Source organism: Ylistrum balloti, unplaced genomic scaffold (genome assembly GCF_031769215.1).
Source record: "Ylistrum balloti isolate Yb309-2 unplaced genomic scaffold, AGI_CSIRO_Ybal_v1 Utg369822, whole genome shotgun sequence".
Classification (NCBI taxonomy): domain Eukaryota; kingdom Metazoa; phylum Mollusca; class Bivalvia; order Pectinida; family Pectinidae; genus Ylistrum; species Ylistrum balloti.
Genome location: NW_026781989.1, coordinates 46,526 through 69,738, shown reverse-complemented (window position 1 = coordinate 69,738; position 23,213 = coordinate 46,526). Strand labels below are relative to the sequence as shown.

The following is a 23,213-nucleotide window of genomic DNA, read 5'->3' as shown; positions in this document are numbered from 1 at the left end:
TCATTGTCGTTTAGAAAACAGATCAGAATCACATTCTACGTGAGCCGTTCGGGCTACCAAGGCCTTTAGCCTCTCTTCATCATGATCCTCCTTGTCTTGCCCAATATAGTAGACATCGCTGGCGTCGTAAGCTAAAGAATACACCGTGTCAAGATCAACAGAGTTTCCAACTGGAACAAACGCCACGGTGACATTATCCATATCCAGCACCTGTCTCTCGGACACAATTGCATTCACGTCTGTCAAACCTTCATTAGAGAACACTACAACAAACTTCCGACTAGTATCTCTAGCAGTACTTAATACTGATGTTCGAACAAAGGATAATGCAGAACTGGCATTAGACTCCTGGTCAGAGGAAGTGATGCCTATTTGACTGTTGACGAGTATACTGTCGGTATCCTGATTGTCAGTCAAGCTAAATATCACATGTTGACGAACGTCGAATGTGACCAAAGCAAACCTTGTATCGGAGATATATGCCCGGGTCTGTTGTATAAAGAATCTAATTATGTCTAGTGTTCTCTGCAGTTGATTGTTCTGGTGTTTAGACACATCTACCAGCAATACAATATCGGAGGCGTTATTTAGGACGCAGTCTGAAAAAAGAAAAGTGTGTCTATTGTGTTTCTGCTTTTACAATATATAAAGAACCGATAATTATATTTTGATGAAGGTAGTGTTTACAATGTCATGATTACATATCTAGATTACTGTATAATATACCTGTGCAACCCACGTTAGCGGTCTCCATAAGAACAGCATTGAGGGCGTCATTGTTGTCTGAAGTGAAGACATAAGGAATATCTGAGGCTATCTGCAGCAGTTCCTCTTGAGCTACCTGCCTTCCTATCCCAACGCAAAGAACCTTAACACCATAATTTCGTAGTAATCGGGACTGCCGTATGGCCTGTTGTCGGCGAGTGGAAAGCCCATCTGATACCACGAGGACATATTTCTGCACTCCTGGTGATGATTCGGAAATTAATATCTGTAAAATAATTTTTTTTAAAACCTATACAGTTGAATTTTTTGTTGAGCATGAAACACCTTTCTCTTGTGTGTATATTGTTAATGCATTGGAGCAGTATGTTTGTTATTCCATTCGAAACGTACATTCATCATCATGGCATCATATCTCTAATATAGATTCTGCATCAATATAGTAATCGGGACTGCTATATGGCCTGTTGTCGACGAGTGGAAAGCCCGTCGGATACCAAAAGGACATATTGATGCACTCCGAACAATGGTTTATGAGAAAGTATCTATACATAAAAAAATGTCGAAGACAGTATTTTTCAACATCAAGTTCTTTTCAATGGTGTGTGTATTGTATATACTTTGGAACAGAACATTTTTATCCCATTTGAAGATAAGTATGATATCAGTTGTGACGTCGCCAATATAGATATCGCATCAATATAGTAAAATTGTGTTTTCAAGGATGTTTTCAAAAGTTTGTAAGAGATGAAATAAACACAACCATACAGTCTTTTTCTTTTTATATGCTTTGTATGAAACATGTCACGAATGCATAAGTTTTGTCTCACGAGAACGGGAAGAAAAAAATAAAAATCGATTCATATTATCATACGTAATGAAAGGTCTGTGAGATCATCTACATCAATCATAACAGACATCAAGTAGTTATCGAAATCCTTTACACTGTTTAATGTTCGTGGTTACTCGTCAGTAAATCCTGTGCAGTCTTACCTCCTTGGCCTTCCTCAGAGCTGTGTGTAGATAGGATACGCCTGCCCTACTGGAAACATTGTTCATAGCAGCAAGTAAAGACGATTTATTTGTATGTGTATTAAACTCAAATTCAACATACACATCTACTGAATATGTAATCATTGCTACTCGGAAATCATCTGAGTCTATGGACAAGCCTTCCACAAACGATATGGCAAACTGTCTGGAAGAATTAAACACTTGCTCGGTGCTAGTTGAGCCATCTAATATGATAACGATATCGGCTGGTCCTGGTCTACAATCTGTAACAGCATTATAACCATTACACTATTTATACATTTGTTTGAATTCAATATTAATGTAAACATCTTGTTTGTTATGATATCAAACTGTTTTCTTGACACTTTCATGAACTGATTCCATTTATTCATTCACAGAAAATATTCTTTATGTGTGTACACACTGTTAAGAATATATACTTATTATGCATTAGTTAAATATGTATATATTAAATAATTTCCATATATCATCTCGTGCTAAATATAACGCTTGTTAGGTAATAATATATAGTAGGTTGCCAAATATCAAAGAATAACAATTGAGCATTCTGTTACACAAGTACCTTCGCTACAACGTGACCCAGTATAGCGATCTGTACATGAACAGTTGAAATTCGGTCCGACTCTATGACAGGTAGCGCCGTTTTGACAAGGCGAGCTGAGGCAAGCATCAACTGTACCGGTCAAAGGATATGAAAATATACAAATGGGAGTTACACTTTTGCATAAAGACATCCTTTGCCTTTCTTTATGTCATCAATATATTATCGATTTTTATGAAAAGTTTTATGATCACTGCAATGACATAAGAACCGAGGCAAAAGATTAAATATCATTTATCGTTATTGAGAAAATAACTTTCATTATAAACCAATGAGAACATTTATATCCATTCTCCTCCTTAATCTCTAACCTTTTGCTAGTCAAATAATAGCATTGATTAGCGAAACAAAATGCCGATTTATGTCGTATTGCATATTACGTTAGATTGCTATTGAGAGTAGTAAAAACATATTGGTTTAAATGATCAATTTCCAGTTTCAGGAAGAGGTCACATGTAGAAAGTTCTTTGAATAGAAACACAAATAAATAATCTGTAGATGTACAAACTAGAGTCAAGATATGTAATATAAAAATTGCTTGAACGGTTGGCTAGCATGTCCATGAACATGACTGACCTTTAGGTAAGATGTCATGTGTAGGTTAAAAGGTCAAAATTCTAGTTGTTTATGCTCTTGATATAATCTGTGAATACGTACTGTCATTTGTCCACCAGACGTCACAATAGCTTTTATTCAATATCATTTGATTAAATTTGGTCATACATTTTTCAAAATATTCCATATATAATATCAGAAAAAGGTTATGAGATATCCTCTCCTGGTTAACATAAATTTTCTGTATAACATATGTTATATTTTAATTAGGAGTTTGATCCGAATAATGCATTTTTGTGAATGATGTAGACAACTAATAGAATAGGGTTTAGAGAGAGACAAACTGGAAAAATGAAAGACCGATACAGCTTCTAGACATTGAAACAAGTTGGTTAAATATAATTTTATTCCCTAAGTATCTTCACGATTGTGAGCGTTCAATGAAAAGCTGCAATCATTTTGTTGTATATCAAACTATGGTACTATAACAACTTGGGATCTATATCAGTACTCACCATTTTCACAGTCGACTCCATAGAATCCGGAGTTACAGGCGCACGTGTATGTTGTCCCAGAATATTGGCACGTGGCTCCATTCTTGCAAGGTTGTCCATAACATGGACTTCCTGTTCGAGTAGATGCACGATATATTTCTGTCTTAAACTGATATCATATGACTATAATCACTTTTGACTTAAAACAGACATGATAAGATATAAGTTAATTTTACGAAGACATGTATTTATATAAACTTAATGTTTTATTTTACAACAACTGCTAAACAATCTATCACTGTATATTTGTCACTATTGTTGGCAAGGGAGGAAGCATGAAAGGAGTCTAACTGTGGTAGGTAACAGGAGTACCATGGAAAACACACTTGGTCTAAGTAAAATGCGAGTGCAATTGACAATTGTACCTTCGCGTTTATGAGCGATACGTTATCATAAAAAGATAAAATACTGAACACTAAATTAGGAAGAGATATGTTAGAAGAAACAAATTACCTTATGCATATTTCATAATGATATCGACATCTATATCAAGTTGGAGAGATATGAGAGTTTTACTTACGTTGCTGACAGGTTTCTCCTTGGTGCTCATTAGTACATCCACATCTAAAGTCAGAGTCTACCTTGGTACATGTTCCTCCATTAGCACAAGGATTGGAGAGGCAACCGTTCACTGGTCATTACAAGATATCAATTGGATCACTAGCTGTCTTTAGTGTAATACATAGACACGACAACCACAGTGGTGGGAAATAGAAACACAATTACCTTATTTTCCCTGCGATTCCACATAACGTTAAATTACATTTCAATGCTTATAACATATTACCAGACATCAGTTCTCACCCTGTTATTTTAGAATAATTAATTAGAAGGAGAGTTTTCAATAAAGGCTAGTGTCGACATGTAAACATAAGCATAATATGCAAAAATTTAAAGTTGATAAAATGACGAGAGGAAATTAGATGTTACATTATTTCAAATAATAATCTACATACAGATAATGAAAAATGCTTATGAAATGTCTAAGATGGAAACTCCATATTGATTTATATACACACACATGAAATTCTTAACATTTCTGAATAAGTCACGACTAGCAAAAACTACTGTTTATGCGAATGGATAATTAAATCATACCAATCTATACTTTAAATCTTATACGGTTAAGTAGTATATTCAATATTCAGTATTGTATAAATGTTTATAGCAGTACCGTTCTTTGCGCAAGGAAAGTACATTATATGTGGCATGTCAAGCTACCATTCATTCAAGAAGAAATGGTGATCATATGCTTTGTGGTTGATGAAACAAGTCTAAGATCATGTGCCAAGCTAAGATATTAAAAATGATGTGACGAGTTTAATTTAAAAAATATGGAAACGAATTTAAGAGATGCTATCGCCTTTATTACATGATCGATTATTCGGGCAAATACTATTGTATTTGTCTGTGGTCTCCATTATAACGTCACAATGTAATCCGTGAGAATACACCGATATTTCTCAACCAGACGTCACAATAGCTTGTATACAAAATCATCTGATAAAATTTAGGTCATACATTTTGTAAAATATTCCATAAATAATATCAAATAAATGTTATGAGATATATTATCCTGGTATATATGCGTTTCTTTATAAGATATGCTATATTTTACTTAGGACATGAGTTAGCTCGATAGTGAAGGGCTTGATCCGAATAATGTAATGTCTGTTAAAGATGTGAACAACTAACAGAATAGGGTTTAGACAGAGAAAAAACTTATAATGCTATAGGTTTCAGGATAGTCTCCATGACCTCAATGAAACATTCTATTTCTTATATCAACATCGCGTTTGATGTATTCAGTGTTTGTTAGTATGCGCAGTAGTTTCACTGTCAATTACCATTTTCTAATTTGAGAACGAGGCATTAATAACTTGGTTTTACCAACATTTACATAGAATATGTAGCCGATGATTTAAGAACTCCTGATCTTAGGAATACAAAATACCGTATGAGCATGTTGATCCGTAGTAAGCAGGCGTACACGTGCACTTGTACGTAGTACCGACTGTTGTACATGTGGCACCATTCTCACATGGCATTCCAAGGCAGGCATTTGCTGAAATAAAGAAAACTGAAATGACATGGTATAAAAATATATGATATATACTGTTGGTGGAACGCACAACATTGCATGATGTGCGATGTGCACACGATGTCTGCATGATGTGAGAACGATGTCAGCACGATGTGCGCAAGATGTATGCAAAATGTGCGCACGATAGGAAAATTGGATGGAATATGCTATCGCATATTTGTGAGCAAGCTGTGTGGTTCTACAGTGGTTGATATAAATTTAGAAATTAGATGGGATATGTTTTTTTTTTCCTAAAGGAGGAGTGCCAATTTGGGCCTTCTGGCGGCCATGACCGATATTTTTTATTTCTTGTGTAGGAATTCCTTGGGGTTAGGCGGTCATGATATGACATAAAATTAAGGTCAGATCTGAGCCATTCATTAGTTATGGGGGTAAAGTGGGGGGTAAAATTCATAAACAGCTCCATTATGACAAACCTACATTATATTTTTGGATTTTTTCTTCTTAATTTTCATGTAATAATCCATATCAAAACATTCATTAGTAAAAATTGATTGAAAAAAATATTCCATTGTTGAAAAGTAGGTCATGGTAATTAAGCTCATTAATTGCTAATTATATTAAAGATGAACTTAATTTTCTGCCTTAATGCACATAAAAACAATACCTTTATCATGTGTCATGCTTTAGTAAGATTTATTTTTGAATAATTTATAGAAAATGGAGAATTAATTAATGGGAGGGGGCGGGTTCACACTTTTGACAACTTTTGGTTGATATCAGAGTTGTCTGATGTAATTATATTAGATAATAAATATCTAATAAATAAATGTTAAATTGTACTGCATTAAGAACTGTTTAAAATAAATTGCTTGATAAATGTAGAGATATTTAAACCAGTTTGGTACGGCTGGTTGAGCTTTAAGCTAAAATGGCGGGATATAATGCCATCCCCTGACATATACCTTGTTAAGGATCTTTGTGTCTACCGGTGAGTATACATGTGCACCTTGTCTCAGACAGTTCATATACCCTTATATATACAATTAATACGTGGCAACTACACTTCACAACCTCAGCGATTTTAGTATACTTTCTTGGTTTGACTGTCACTGATATTGTACATATAATTTAGACATATAATTGTAATTCAACTGTTGTTAATAATTTTGTTCATCCACATTAAGGTTTTGATAAGGAGTGTTTTCTAAGTTTATGCCCTGTTTTCTTTTCTTTTATCAATATGCCAGTGCACAGGCAGTGCGCTTGTTGTAAAGCACAATATAAAGTAAGGCTCTGTTGTCTGAATAAAACAGACATTCTGTCTTACTTGAAAGCAAATATTAATGATGCCTTAAGGTTTGGTGACCCCGTATGTAAAAAATGCAGGGGAAGATACTACAATCACCATTCATCTACTGAACATCCTAGTAGCGATGTAGAGCACCAGCTTGAGTCACCTGAAAACAAAAAAATCAAACTTGACATTCCACGGGCTACATTAGGTGAATCTCGATGTTTCATTTGTAAAATGTTAAGAGAGGAATGTAAAAGTAAAATGGTAATGCTCTCAACAGAAATGCGAGTAAAGATTTTTATTAAAACAGGTATCCTTGTCCCAAACACCTGCAGATGTTGTTCTTCCCACATAGTGAATGGTGATTTCCCATCTGATAGTCTATCTTCACTCGCATATTCCAGCAAAGACACTGAACTGGATTCTTCTGAAATATCAGAGATCCTTTTGACACTTAGGGCAGCTGCTTCAAAGAAAAGTTGTTTAGACTTTGATTCCTCAGATGGATTAACTGATCAAGATTACTACCGTCTCACAGGTCTGTATAAAAATCAATTTTCTGACCTTTTACGATCAGTTAATCCCTCTCTTTACTCTACACTGAACAGAAGCGCAAGGACTGCATTAGCCATCCTGCTTGTAAAGTTGAGGACTGGCATGTCTTTATCAATATTAGCTTCTCTGTTCAACATGGCAAAGAGAATATGTGGAAAATGTATTCATTCAGCTCGCCAAGCATTGATGACCCACTTCGTTCCTTCACACCTTGGCCTGCAACACATCACTAGAGAACAAGTAATTCAAAACCATACAACGGTATTTGCAAGGAAGATGTTTGCCTCTGGTGAAGATGTCGCTATAGCTGTTGCTGATGGCACATATATTTATGTTGAAAAGTCCAGCAACTATACTTTCCAACGACGCTCTTTTTCCATGCACAAAGGACGCCCTCTCCTGAAACCAATGCTTCTTGTGGCCTCAGATGGCTATATACTGTCTGTCCTAGGCCCATATTTAGCAGACGGTCGAAATAATGACGCCAACATTACAAAACACATGTTGAAAACTAACACTGAGAACATCAAGGATTGGTTTCAAGATGATGATGTTCTTGTCGTTGACAGAGGCTTCAGAGATGTGACAGAACTGTTGAATGATGCTGGCATCAAAACAGAAATGCCATTTTTCTTGCCAAAGGGGCAGAAACAACACACACATACCGAGGCAAACGAATCTCGTTTTGTAACAAAGGTAAGGTGGGTTGTGGAGTCGGCAAATGGGCGGATTAAGCAGTGGAAGACCTTGGGACATGTTTTGCCCAACACTCTCATTCCAGTTGTAGGTGATTTTGTGAGAATTGTGTGTGCAATTTGTAATGCTTTTCGCCCCCCCCACCCCCCCACTTGCCTCTGATTCTCCCAATGACCTCGTCATTGCTGAGCGAATGTTGGCTCTGTCAAAATGTCCCAATAAATTGCAAATTCAAGTTGAAAAAGAAGGTTTGGCTAGGAAAAGAGCCATATGGGTCAAGCTTGATGAGGCCAGTTTGCCTGACTTTCCTCAGTTGACAGAACCGGAGTTGAGAGATCTTACCATGGGAGTATATCAGTTGAAACAGGCAAAGTCATATACCATGGAGCACTTGTCTGAAGATGGCCAGTATGAATTAATGGCATGCAGGGAAAAGCCTGGCTTAATTAAAGTTCAGATTCGTTCCAGACATGTTGCTTCGAAACTGTACAACCTGTGGATTGAGTATTCCCCTGGTTTGACTCCTATATCTGGTTGGTATTGCCAGTGTAAGGTTGGTGCCAGGGTAGTGGGCTGCTGTGCCCATATTGCATCTGTTCTCTGGTACCTTTCTTATGAGCGACACCAGCCTAGGATAGCACACCCAACTGCCTCATCAAGCTACCTCAGCTGTGCTGATGACGCAATGATGATTGAGGACTGGTCTGAGTCTGACAGTGACAATGAGTAACTAACTATGTGTACGACCATTGTATGTATAGTGGAGAGAAATGCAACACTAGAGGTTAAGATTGATATCTTTCATTAGCCATTTCTGTGTTAATACTTCGGTAAAACCACTAGATACAGACATATGGTCAAAGTTGTCGAACTAAAATTCAAAGCACCGCCTCTTCTTTGTTTTCTTTAAAGTATGCAAAAATATTTCTTATTAAAACATGGTACATGATAAAGGTATTGTTTTTTATGTACATTAAGGCAGAAAATTAAGTTCATCTTTAATATAATTCGCAATTAATGAGCTTAATTACCATGACCTACTTTTCAACAATGGAATATTTTTTTCAATCAATTTTACTAATGAATGTTTTGATATGGATTATTACATGAAAATTAAGAAGAAAAAATCCAAAAATATAATGTAGGTTTGTTATAATGGAGCTGTTTATGAATTTTACCCCCCACTTTACCCCCATAACTAATGAATGGCTCAGATCTGACCTTAATTTTATGTCATATCATGACCGCCTAACCCCAAGGAATTCCTACACAAGAAATAAAAAATATCGGTCATGGCCGCCAGAAGGCCCAAATTGGCACTCCTCCTTTATAAAAAGTACACCCATGTATATTTCCTTAATAATGCATTACTATATAGGTTGGACACTTTCAGATATATCAGATACATACTGAAGAGTTAGATACACATGTCATTTTCAGTGATTCGTTTACAAAGAGACACGCATGACCAGCCTTATTGTATGACCACAACTTATATGCACAATATATAATATTCGTACACATTAAATAGACGTCTCTTTACGTCACAACAATGAATCATTTAAAATCTCATACCGTCAGAAAGGAAATCTATTTTCAGCATTTCTTTATATCTTCATTTTTCATTCATTTTCTAAACAAAAGATATATGCTCAGGTACATTTTAAGTGTGGTGTTTGTAACACAGACGACCCAGCCGATACCTGTCAAGCCTATACCCGTATACAGGTAAACTTTTGTTATCCGAAACACCACTACTCGCTACTTTCTGAGTTGTGAAACTATATACGATCATACTAATTAATGCAGGTCCAGTATTACTTCGAAAACTCTAGAATTAAAAATTACTTTTAAAATCACCATTAATTTTACTGTTCATGTGATCGCTATTTAGTAATAACTTCACGAATTTTCCGTTTAATTTTCAATCCGTAAAATTAGCTAACCATCTTTACCAAACCGCACAAAATGTGCATTCCTATCCCACAGTTGCGTGTGTGCGCACGACGTTTTGGTGCGTTGTGCATTACCACAACTGTAGCATTACACCATAAGCGACCGAATAGATTTAAGGTCGCCATGATTAGTATGCAGAAACAAGTAGGGTTTGTTTGTCCATTTTGAATAACTTTGTAAAGGAATACATTTATTTAAGAATATTCCATTTTCACTATCAGTTACCCGTGTAGTTCTATGTAAGCCATGTTATTGTCACAAAATCCTTATTATTGTCATAGCATACGAGATTAAAAAGTTTGCCAACTTCACTTGCTAGACATCGATCTGACAGTTCAAATTACGGACGTAGAATTTGTTACAAACAAAATGCTGACATTTGCAAGAACTAGATTCGTTTGAAATGTCCTTAGTTATTTCATTCTGAAAACCACATCAGTTCACTCAAAGGCATGAAAACGTAAATAATTTCCAAAGAAACACTTCAAATCGTTCATAAATCTGACTGAAGGCTGCGCAATAAACTTATTTTATTTCAATCAAACGAATAACAATGAAATACCTTGATTATTCAAACAATTGCGATAGGTTATATTTTGATATTATTAATCAAGTTAAGTTTTTTAGTATAGTATTTCAAACAATAGTTATTTATAGTTTTTATTTATTTATCTATTTATTCATTATTATTATTTTTGGAGAGACCTATTAACAGATATGGCATACAGCTCATATGAAGCCAATCCGGGTGGAAAATAAATATAATATATAATTTGTATTTATCTACCACCCGGATTGGCTTCATATCAGCTATTTACCAAATTTGATAGGTGCTTATTGTTTGATTGTTTGACTGGAAAATCATAAAAAGGTGAAACTTTACAGATGTATTTGGCTCTTTAATGTCATTCCAAACATAATTTTATTCGCTTCTGGTAAGGATAAATATGTATTTACCGTAATCTGACGATTATGATTTTCTCCTATGTCATTCATTTCCTATTACACATTTTCTTCCCTTAAATTTCCGAAGTTCGTGAAAGGCATTTATTTGGATTCACAGCGTTGAAGACATAAAAATGTAAATATATAAGGTGAAATAACGTATGCAAAATATAACATATCCACATATGTACTATTTTTATATTGAACTCTTTTCCCAGTTAAGATATTTAAATTACCCCATCATAGGTTTTAATATAATGAAAATATGCTAATCTTTCGAGCATAATTAGTACTAATAATCACTTTGAAGACAAGTTTATAATAAAATACTTATAAGATATCAGAAATATGTATGTTACAGCACGTGCTGTCATTTTACAGCGTATTATTGGTGATCATGTTCTCTTATCTGGAACTGGATGAACATGAACACCAAAATACTGCTAACATTAGAAGGTGACTGGTACAGAAAGGATATTGAATCTATACATATATATTTTCAGTAGCACTTTAAGATAAGATATCTCAATCTTTCAAACCTTCTTCTGATGTTTAAAGGAGTTTCTATTACTAAAATGAAATTGTTTCCATCCTATTTAAATTTCAGGAGGAACTGTTGATTCGATTCTTTCACATGTGTTGTACGTAACTCACTTATACATATAGATGGGTAATGTGGTAGACAGGGGTGGGAAACGTAGCATGTCTCGTCGGACGGACAGATGAAGTATTGACACTGGTTTTCACGTACTCCCTCAGGATAAAGCTGGTAAATAGAACGCATTTGTATATTGTAAATCATGATATTATAAGGAGTAACAAAGCTACAATAGAGCAAAATAACGATCCGTTAACACCAGATAAAGGGACAAGGTATGAAAATACAGGGCAATATGAAACATTATGATAAGCAACTAGAACAAATAATTTGTGTATATTTTGTACAATTATTTCATGTATGTAATAAGTACATATCAATCCAGTTAAAAATTGTAGTATTTTGTTGATTACAAACATAGGTTGGTTTTTTGAAAGTGATCTATCCATACACTTACACTACATAACACAGCAGTACTTCTCTTGTTGATTCTGGAAGCGGTTAGGAAAGATTTAGCTATTTCTTCTTTCATAGTGTGCAGTAAGAGTGATTTGTCTTGATGGGAGCTGCACACTGGGTGTGAATAAAAAAATTGTGATCGTTGCATTATTTTTGACATGACATAATCAGTTAACAATCTGTACGACACCAAATTGTCTTCCTGATTTTTTGAGAGTGATCAAACCATGTAAGCACGGATGCCTTCACTATAAAGTAGAAAATATTTACGATAAAGATATAAAAATGAGTACATTTGCAAACTTACTTTTCAATAGTGCCAGCAAGAAATATAAAACAACCTCTCCGAACGTCTTCATCATAGGATCCTTGAAATGAAACAAACAAAAAATATCAACATGTTTACATAGTAATAATCTAACCTCTATTCCGTGAGAAAGTACAAGGAGAATAAGACCAGGTTACAATGCAGACCATAAAACTTCCCCATGATTTGCATATTTTGATAGCTTGGTTATAAATTTTTCCGTCAGTTGCCGACATCTTCGACGTAAATCGTGACATTTGGAAAATGTCCAAGAATATCTATAATCAACTGTAATATGTAAACACTGTATATATGAGAAACTATCAAAGTTAGTTTAGTTATAGGTAAAGATCGTTGACCAGCGATTTATCCATCGATCTAACACCAAGAACTTATTCATTAGCATTAGCCTTCGTTATTTGCTACATACTTAGATCTTAACCAATATAATAATTACAAAGGACAACTGACTTCTAAATTTCATTTTTTTTTTTATTTGTTTTAAAACAATTCTTTAATTTCATAGAGATTGAGGTTTCTAGGTACTACCCATACCGCCTGATGCCTGAATGTTGTGAAGTATGGATGGTGGAACGATCTGATATGACTTACTGTTAATTCAAGTCTCAAATTCATTAGATGATGATGATGATGATGATGATGATGATGATGATGATGATGATTTCGTGATGGTAATGATGTTAAAGATGGTGTAATTCGTAATATTATTGATTTGATTAAGTTATTACTTCTGCTTCATTTGAAGTATTAATAGATCCCCAACGTTTGTTGCATTTAGTAGTAAAAACCACCTTATATGGCACTTACCCTTGTACGCGCTGCGTGGTGTTCATTCAATACAATCAAATTAAAATCTTGTTGATTCAGATCTCATTTCACAGTAGCCCATAAAAACGACCTTAACATATCAATACATTTCTTAAAGTAAGATGTGCTTGTGACAGTTACAATTTATTGAAATGCAATGCACACAAACCGTTTATCGGTATCAGAAAACAGAAAATATATATAGACATCCATGCCTGAGAACAAAATAGTGACTTAACATCAGTGCAAATAATAAAACAATATCAGTTTTTGACACAAGACCTAAAGGGGAATATATCTCCACTATTTTTCCGTCAAAGTATAAAGTGTTACTTACATTGGTATTGTGAACTTTGTTCATATTATCACATGCATCCAAGATTACAAAGACTTTTATATAGTGTATAAAATTCAAATTGTTAGATTGTGATCTACAAAATAAATGTAAACCTACTTGTTAAGTCCGTTGTTCTTCTGGATCTGTGTTGAAATGATCGCATAGTATAATTTAATAAATCATTACATCACCTGATCTCACATATTGAAAGTATTAACATCTTACAGTTCATTTTAACGGCTTTAAGATCGTCGCAATACACACTATATGGTATAAGAATAAATGTTATGATCTCGGAAACGATTAAACTTCTAAACAAGAACATTGCTAATTATATATATAAATGGAATTAAAGTTAATATTCGCATTAAGCGAAGCTTTCCTGTCTTGGGCAACATGAAGTGTGATGTATAATATCCGGCTATCAGGCAACGTACTTGTCAACCCCGAGCTTTGGAAGTTTGTCTGTCTATCAGGAAGTGATACGGGGTGTGAGGTAAGGGGAAATCGATATGTCACCTGCATAAGAGGACAAGAAATACATGTCAAAGTGATCAAAACTTTATATTACATGAGAACGCATACATATTAAAGGAGAAAAGAGACATTACCTATAGATAGCCAAAGAATGGAAACTGATATACAATAGCATACCTCCTTATATGTCTTCCTATCTAGGACAAAGACATGTAATATGCAAAATTAACGTATCAGACACAAGAAATATTGGGTATATGACGTAAGTAACACTAACTATGCAACATGGAAATCGATCTATATCACGTATTCTAGCTACAAATACAGCCATAATCCCATCAGCAAATAACAAGACACGAATTGCCAAATCAGGCAACACATGATATAGCGGTCGTGGTCAAAAATTGTGCTGGGAAATGACTTTGATTAATTATTTGATATTCGCCAGTTACAAAGTAAAAACGCAAGACTCGAGAATAAAAAGTCAACAAAGCTGAAAGGAAATGAAACATTAAACAAAAAGTAGCTGAATTTTCATCCCAACCATAACCGAGTTTCTTGTCTAAATTTATATAAGCTAACCTAACCGGCTGTAGCTTGCTACTTATGGAAAAAGTGGCCGTTTAATTTCTGCAGTAACTTGATCAGAAGATTTGCAATATCGACTCCTTCAAATACATATATGTTATAGTGCATGATTTAGTGTTTTAAACGAATGGCGGCTTTGACGAGTCAATTTTTCGGCAAGTGTCCAAATGTCCACGATTTCAGACAATCTAATAAAGTCATTAAGTATCGAATCAGTCTTTATATTGTCACTAATTATAAGTCATTACAACTATAACATAAGAAATAGTGTTACTATATAAATACGTGTTTAATTACAAACTAGCAGATATTAAGATTTTCTATACAATGTATTTACTGTAATTTAAATCCGATGTATATAAGTGTGTTATATGCGTCTTTGCTTGAATGTCCTTCAGCGCTGTGTTTTAAGAGATGTCGTGGACTTTTATTTGTAGTCGTAAATCAAGTGGAAATATGTTCAGTCATCGTGATATCTCTACTTCCATGGCCTCTTTTAAAGTTCGTGTAAATCTCCTCTGCAAAGCCTGGGTTCTTTCCCCAGAAGTGAGGATTTTTGTGTATAATTGTAACGGTATAAAACTTTTACATGAAAGGCTATGAATACCACATTGATTTGCTTCCGTCTGAATACGTATATATTTCACAAAACTACATACGTTTGATACATCAATTCACTCTCTAATTCCAATTAAGATAGGTAATTGGTATCACTAAATGAATTCCGATATCATAAAAACCCCTGACGTAATTGAAAATGAAGCATTCAAGTTTTGAATATTAAAAAGACTTGTTGGTTCCCAGTTAACACCAAACAATCAAACAGCAGGTAATGGAAATTTCATTCCGAGAGCTGCAGAGGATTCCTTTTTAGTCGCTCCGATACGATTTAAACCGATTTTCTTACATCACATTTAAGCAAAGTATGAACGATCTTGATTAATTAATTAATCCGATGGTTTGATATAGCAAAAATATGTAAGCAATTTGTCGCTCTGTGTTTACGATACAATCCATTTTGTTAACTCCACAGTATGGTTCGTTATTTATAAAGTTCGCCCCATTTAATGACAGAAATCAATAGCTTACCGCGCCTAACGGGAAAAAAAGACTATTAATATTAATATATAATATAATATATAATATTATATTAATAAAATTATATTTGGAAGCAAAATAATGTCATGCACCATGGCTAGCAACAACAAAAAATGACGAAACATTATTGTAGTGCGTCACGACTAGCTAGAAATATTAATTGTAACAAGCATGGCATCTAAATAATACATCTAGCTACAAAACGCTGATGTTTGCACGCCTAGGAAGTAGTGTAGAGCTTCACAACAATCATTGCCTGGTTCGACACTAATGCCAATAAAAACAACGAAAAAGGACACTCCCGTCAATACGAAAAGCAAGGCTGACAGTGGGTGTGAGACATAATATCAAAGTAATTGGGTAATATTAGCATACCTATAGATACAAACCATTCCTCTCTCTTGGCTGTCTTATGCTTCTTTTTATTCGAGGCTGAGTTCATTAAAACTTTATCAAAGGCTATGAAATCGTTGGAAAGTCCTTAAATTTCACTTTTTCAGATATGCTGAAGACGTCTTGTCTTAAACTATTTATACTGACCATGTCCATCATACCCACCAGAATGGGAAATAAAGGGCCATCTACATCAAAAGCTTACATCGACCGTTTACTATAACGAAATCAATTCGCACAGCTTTCTAACAAGATAAATCGATGATTTCACTTTCATTTTGCAGGTTTCCATTTTTGGATAGTAACACCCCTGGTATGGTGTTTATATGTCGCAGTTAATTCGGTAGTCATGGGCTTGCTACAATATCACAATATTTGATAACTGACAAACTCACAGCACAGGAAATATGTACATTGATGAAAGCTTACGGTTCTCACAATGATCAAATTGGGAAATATTATATTTCTTTGTGTGACATGAAATTGATCAAGATAGACATGACGGTCGCAAAAAAAACGCTTTCATTTCCAGAACGGAACACCTAGCTTTATCCTCCTTGTTCTTCTCAGGACATTCCGTAAAAATCATTTGCTTATATTTTGCTTTGTCACATTGAATTTGAGTTTGGATGGGTCTGCTGGCTTAATGTTTTGTGTCGTGTTTGAATAGCTTATTTTTTATTTATCGGCTGAATTAGAGATCAAAAGTCTTCGTGTACATCATTTTTCAGTTCAAATTTGTCCTAGTTTCATGGAATTTGAGTTTGAATATAAATTCTGTCGGTGTGTAGTTGTATATAATTATGTATTTGTGAAAATGTAGAAAAACATAATTAGGTCGAAATTTTAAAAGGGAGCTGCATTAGTCATGTTATTCAATTTTCAAATATAGGACAATTTAAAAAGAACGTCAAGGGGACATATATTTACACTAAAACGCGTCAAAAATAGATTAGTTAAAATGTGGAATGCAAAGAGATGAATCTGCCTATTCCTTTTACAAATCTTTGTCGCAATAACCATAACTGATACCAGGATAGAGTGAAATCAACAGTAAGCAATATGAAAATCATTCATGAAGAAATCTGTGCAAACACTGACAAACAGCCGTATGATTGTGGTTTATTCACTGTACATAACATATACAGTCATGCATTTCGTGACAACTAACTTTAATTTCTTAATCATTATTTACAGGATAACACATATATGCAGTATTTATCACTGTCGTTTAGAAAACAGATCAGAATCACATTCTACGTGAGCCGTTCGGGCTACCAAGGCCTTTAGCCTCTCTTCATCATGGTCCTCCTTGTCTTGCCCAATATAGTAGACATCGCTGGCGTCGTAAGCTATAGAATACACAGTGTCAGGATCAACAGAGCTTCCAACTGGAACAAACGCCACGGTGACATTATCCATATTCAGCGCCTGTCTCTCAGAAACAATTGCATCCACGTCTGTCAAACTTTCATCAGAGAACACTACAACAAACTTCCGACTAGTATCTCTAGCAGTACTTAATACTGATGTTCGAACAAAGGATAATGCAGAACTAGCATTAGACTCCTGGTCGGAGGAAGTGATGCCTATTTGACTTTTGACGAGTATACTGTCGGTATGCTGATTGTCAGTCAAGCTAAATATCACATGTTGACGAACGTCGAATGTGACCAAAGCAAACCTTGTGTCGGAGATATATGCCCGGGTCTGTTGTATAAAGAATCTAATCATGTCTAGTGTTCTCTGTAGTTGATTGTTCTGGTGTTTAGACACATCTACCAGCAATACAATATCGGAGGCGTTATTCAGGACGCAATCTGAAAAACGAAAAAGTGTGTCTATTGTGTTTCTGCTTTTAAAATATATAAAGAACCGATAACTATATTATTCTAATAATGGTAGTGTTTACAATGTCATTATTACATATCTAAAATACTGTATACTATACCTATGCAATTTGTGTCTGCGGTCTCCATAAGAACAGCATTGAGGGCGTCATTGTTGTCTGAAGTGAAGACATAAGAAATACCGTAGGCTATCTGCAGTAGTTCCTCTTGGGCTACCTGCCTTCCGATCCCCACGCAAAGAACCTTAACACCATAATTTCTTAGTAATTGAGACTGCCCTATGGCTTCTTGTCGACGAGTGGAAAGCCCATCGGATACCACGAGGACATATTTCTGCACTCCTGGTGATGATTCGGAAATTATTATCTGTAAAATAATTTTTTTAAAACCTATATACAGTTGAATTTTTTGTTGAGCATGAAGCACCTTTCTCTTGTGAGTATATTGTTAATGCATTGGAGCAGTATGTTTGTTATTCCATTCGAAACGTACGTTCATCATCATGGCATTATATCTCTAATATAGATTCTGCATCAATATAGTAAATGCTTTCAATAATGTTTGAAAAAGTTTATAGATGATGTGATGATAAGAACCTTACATTTATGTCCATTGTATATGGTATGTCTGAGACACGTAACGAGTGTTTCCTTTTCTCTAGTCAGGACAGAAATTCAAACTTGTTTCCTATGAATCGGAACGCGTTTAAGATCATCATACCAATCATCAAAAAATTACACATATGGTCTTCACTGATTGTGTTATTAGTCGTGTTTCTTAAGTTAAACTTAGGCAGACTTTACCTTCTGGGCTTTCATCAGAGCTGTGTGTAGGTATGATATGCCTGTCCTACTGGAAACATTTTTAATAGCAGCAAGCAAAGACGATTTGTTTGTATGTGTTGTAAAATTGAATTCCACATGCACATCTACTGAATATGTAAGCATTGCTACTCGGAAATCATCTGAGTCTATGGACAAGCCTTCCACAAACGATGCGGCAAACTGTCTGGAAGAATTAAACACTTGCTCGGTGCTAGTTGAGCCATCCAATATGATGACGATATCGGCTGGTCCTGGTCTACAATCTGTAACAGCATTATGACCATAACAATATTTAAAGGCATTTATAAGCATATATCAGCCTCATGTGCTTTGTAACACCTGATTTAGTTTTTTATTTCTATGAACTTAGTTTACTTATATTGTAGTCCAAAGTATTTTCATGTGTTCAGAATTACATCTATTAGATATTTTCTATGTATCCCGTCAGTGTATTGTATTATTATAACACAAGTCCAATTATGGCATGAACTGGTATATCTCTAGTCTCGTATAGGACACTGGACAATGAGGTTTGTAATCAAATTAATATGGTAATAGATGTTTTATATGAAGTGTTAAAGAATACCAAGGACGTCGCAAACAACCAATCACTCATTCAATTTCACTTGTACCTTGGGTACATTGTGATCCAGTGAATCGATTTGTACAGGAACAGTTGAAGTTTGATCCATCCCTATGACAAGTTGCGCCGTTTTCGCAAGGCGATGTGTGGCAGGCGTCCACTATACTCGTTAGATACAAAGAGATGTTACAAAGTAAAACCATGTACAAGAGAATTATTCATATATGTAAAGACATCGTATTTTGATCTTCATCGATAATGGTATCAACAATAGTTTAATCTTTAGAGCACCAACGTAATACATTTTATGAACACTTATGTAAGCTTATACAATATATATATACATATATATATAGCAACCCAGGCGAAATTTGAAAGCATTAAATCCACTCTGACCAGCTTTTATAAATCCCCTCCTTAAAATGCTTGTTTTGCTAGTCAAATAATAATAGAACAAAAATCCCTAAGCTACCATCATTCTATATCTATTTCTCCTGCAAAAGCGTGATTTTTTCCCTCTCTTTAATCCAAGATCGCTGCCTGTCAGCCATTTTTTCCCTGATCAGTCCCAAAATTTAAAGATCATCGCTAGGGACAAAAGGAAAGATATATATCGTATTTGAGAAAGATCCCTACCATACTGAACACGAAAGGAAGATGACAAACTTTCATTTTCAAAATCCACGATGGCCGCCTCTAAGCCATTCTATTTTTTGTCAATCCTAAATTAAACGGGGACAATAATGGTTCAAGGGAAACATTTTGTCTTTGAAATCTGGCATGACAATAGGTTTTACTTATATATTATGTGTAATGTGCAAAACTTTTACAAAACATACTTTCACTACAAATCGTGAGTTGGATACATTAAACAATGAATTAAACTGAATCTTAAAGCTGTTTCATCTTTCTAGGATTCGTCAGTGATGGCAAGGGTCTTAATTTTGGAATCAAGGAGGTGAATTTGGTGTCGTAAGAAGTATCAACATCTAGATGAAAGGTGTAAAAGCCCCACGACTGACTGAAGTTCATATTTATATATCTGATATATGTAGCTTAATAAGAACATCATGTTATTTGTATAATTATAAACCGTACCACTATACACTGAATATCCAAGCAATTATCTAGTTCCACCCACATATCGCAATGTATATACATTTAAACTAATAATGATTAGATCAAAAATGCTCCATGAGCAAATGGCAAAACTCAAGCATCTTTGCTATGACCGTGTACATTTTCAATTGAGCAAGTGGTAAGTAACGTCGACTCTCTTGATATATACAGCGTGTGCAAGCTGATGGATCTTGAAAAAAGAAAGAATGCGCCATATCTACTTAAGATGTTACATACCACCTACTATGTTGTGACATTAGTTAGCTGAATTTGACATAATTTGACTATTATAATTTTGAAAATTGAAAATCAATACCGTATGAGCAGGTGTGCCCGTAGTAGGTCGGCTTACACGTACACGTGTAATTCGTACCGACTGTTGTACAAGTGGCACCATTCTCACATGGCATTCCAAGGCAGGGATTTGCTGAAATATCAAAAATCAAAATACCATAATATGAAATATAGAATATGAAGCTTAACCCCATAAGTTACCAAAACAGATTTTCCTTTAAGAATATATCTATTGTTATATCTCATTATGAAACCTTGCTGATGTATTTGGTAGTTTTATTTCCTTTCCAAAAGAAACATTATAATCGCCTTGATGAGAAAATTGATCTCATCTTCGGTAAAAATATGTATTTATTTACCGTAATTTGACAAGTTCACTACAGAGTCATAATTTTTTCTCCTGCTTTATCCAGTGTTTCACTACTCATTTTCATCATTACAAATTAAAATCATATATATGCGTATGTGCCAAATGTAACATCTTCCTTTCTTTATATCTATATTGTTTTATTTATATTATTGTTTTCAACAAATACATTTAAAAGCACTCTTATATCTAAAGTTAATGGATAAAATGTTAAACTTTTTAGCAAAGTTAGTACTGATGAAAAGTGTTTAGCATATCTCTATTTCATACTAAAACACGTTTAACGTATCCAAAATATAGAAAGGACATGTATTTCGGTGCACTATCTGCACTATCGTCATTTAACAGTATATCACTGGTAATGTCTTTAGGTTATCGCGTTCTATGATCTAGAACTGGAGGAACATGCACACCAAAAGGCCGGTGAAATCAATGGATAACCGGTTCTGACAGGATATTAATTCTATGGATTATATTTACGGTAATACTTTAAGATTGAATATCCCTATGTTCCAAATCTCCAATTCAATTTGATTCAATTATCTCACATTTGTTTTACATAACTTACGATCACATTCGGTTGCAAAATGGCTCGGACAGGGTGTAGACATGTAGCATGTCATTCCGGGCGGACAGGAAACGGATTGGCAGCGTGATTCACGTGTACTTTCAACATGTTTCTTGGAAATAGAATGCATTCGTAATATGGAATTAATGACATTGAAAGAAATAACAAAGATTAAACGTATTTTGTTGATAACGTTTCCCATCTTTTATTTTCCATTGATATTATCCAGACCTAGTTTTAAAACTTACTCGGCATTCGTCTTTATTCACCTCACAGTAACCCCATTCATCGTTGGCACACAACTCAGCACTTCTCCTGTTGATTCTAGAAGTGGCTAGGAAAGATTTGGCTGTCTCTTCTTTTATCATATAAGATAAGAGGGATCTCTCTTGATGGGAGCTGCATACTGAAGGCGATTACAAAATTATGATAGCATCAGTCATGGCATTATCTAAACAATAGACAATCTAAATACTTACAAATGCCTTATTTTCATTTTGTTACTTTGAGTATGGTTCCTTTAAAATGTCGTTATATTGTGTATAGAAGCACTAAGAAGTTCATTATAAGGTATAGAATATTTTGACAAATATATACAAGTAAGTACATCTGTATTTGTAAACTTACGTTTGAATTGTGCAAGCCAGAAACACGAAGCAATAAGCCCGAACGTCTTCATAATCGCTCTTGCAATAAATGAAAGAAACAATTATAGGAGATTTAATTATATATATTTGGATACAGATATATTTGCACCATTGAGAATAATTTGACGAACATTAAGACATTTTATTGTATATCCATTTTTTAAAATGTCACTCGTCTTTATTTGCTATCTAACGTCACTTATCCTCTTGTAACTTTTCCTGTTTACATATATAAATAATCCTCCAACATACAGATGTTGCAAGATTAAGTTTCTCTTCAAAGCAATGCCTTATATTCACACTGCTTAATGTGCACAACCAACTTCGCCTTCCAATTTCTGCCATTCGTGAATGTCACTGGTATTATAAAGCGCGGACATCAGTTTTAGTAGGAACTCTAATGATTGTCCAGACTGTCTTTTGCCTATTAGAATGATATTGACATAAGAACATTGTTGTATGATATGAGGAGCGGTCTGATATTATCCACTGTAGGCACTTGTAAAAAGTGCATTATATGAAGATAATGGTTGACCTAGATTAAAATTGCCTATGTACATATATTTTAATTGTGTTATTAATAATCATATCAACATACTGTCATGTGTTAATTAGTAAATGTAATTCTATTAACATATAACCGCATGTTAAATTTCATGTGGTGTATTAAAAAAGTAAGATTGAGACAGGGTAAAATTATGCACAGAACCGTTAACCAAGATTTGGAACAGAAAATAGGTACATGTATATTGATGTTCGTGCAGAACAACAAAGCAGTAACTTAATGTCGGCATGATTAATCAACAGCGATATCTGACTCCGGACAGACATACATCTCTACTAATCTCCCATTATGATAATCATAACATCTCTCCTGGTCTCACAGTATTATGATTAAAACATCTCTAATAATGT

At 34.6% G+C, this 23,213-nt stretch overlaps 1 protein-coding gene across 1 annotated transcript; it reads right to left on the bottom strand.

Annotated features, from left to right (window-relative positions):
- Positions 1–22,330, bottom strand: LOC132545077 (uncharacterized). The gene is made up of 16 exons (XM_060208747.1): positions 22,279–22,330; positions 21,900–22,057; positions 21,652–21,763; positions 20,739–20,849; positions 19,353–19,463; positions 18,700–18,983; positions 17,998–18,262; positions 17,307–17,866; positions 12,326–12,386; positions 5,423–5,533; positions 3,989–4,099; positions 3,430–3,540; positions 2,321–2,431; positions 1,717–2,000; positions 727–991; positions 1–599 (listed from the first exon to the last, which is right to left on the bottom strand). The coding sequence occupies exons 1-16, from the start codon at positions 22,328–22,330 to the stop codon at positions 1–3; spliced, it is 3,306 nt and encodes a 1,101-aa protein (XP_060064730.1).
- Between the last annotated feature and the right edge of the window lie 883 nt (positions 22,331–23,213).

Excerpts from the sequence above, each read along its gene's own strand:
- LOC132545077 (XM_060208747.1), bottom strand. The coding sequence starts at position 22,330 with ATGAAGACGTTCGGGCTTATTGCTTCGTGTTTCTGGCTTGCACAATTC. Across the intron at positions 17,867-17,997 it reads CGCAGACACAAATTGCATAG|ATTGCGTCCTGAATAACGCC; the intron begins GTATAGTATACA and ends TTCGTTTTTCAG. Across the intron at positions 2,001-2,320 it reads TGGGTCACGTTGTAGCGAAG|ATTGTAGACCAGGACCAGCC; the intron begins GTACTTGTGTAA and ends ATGCTGTTACAG.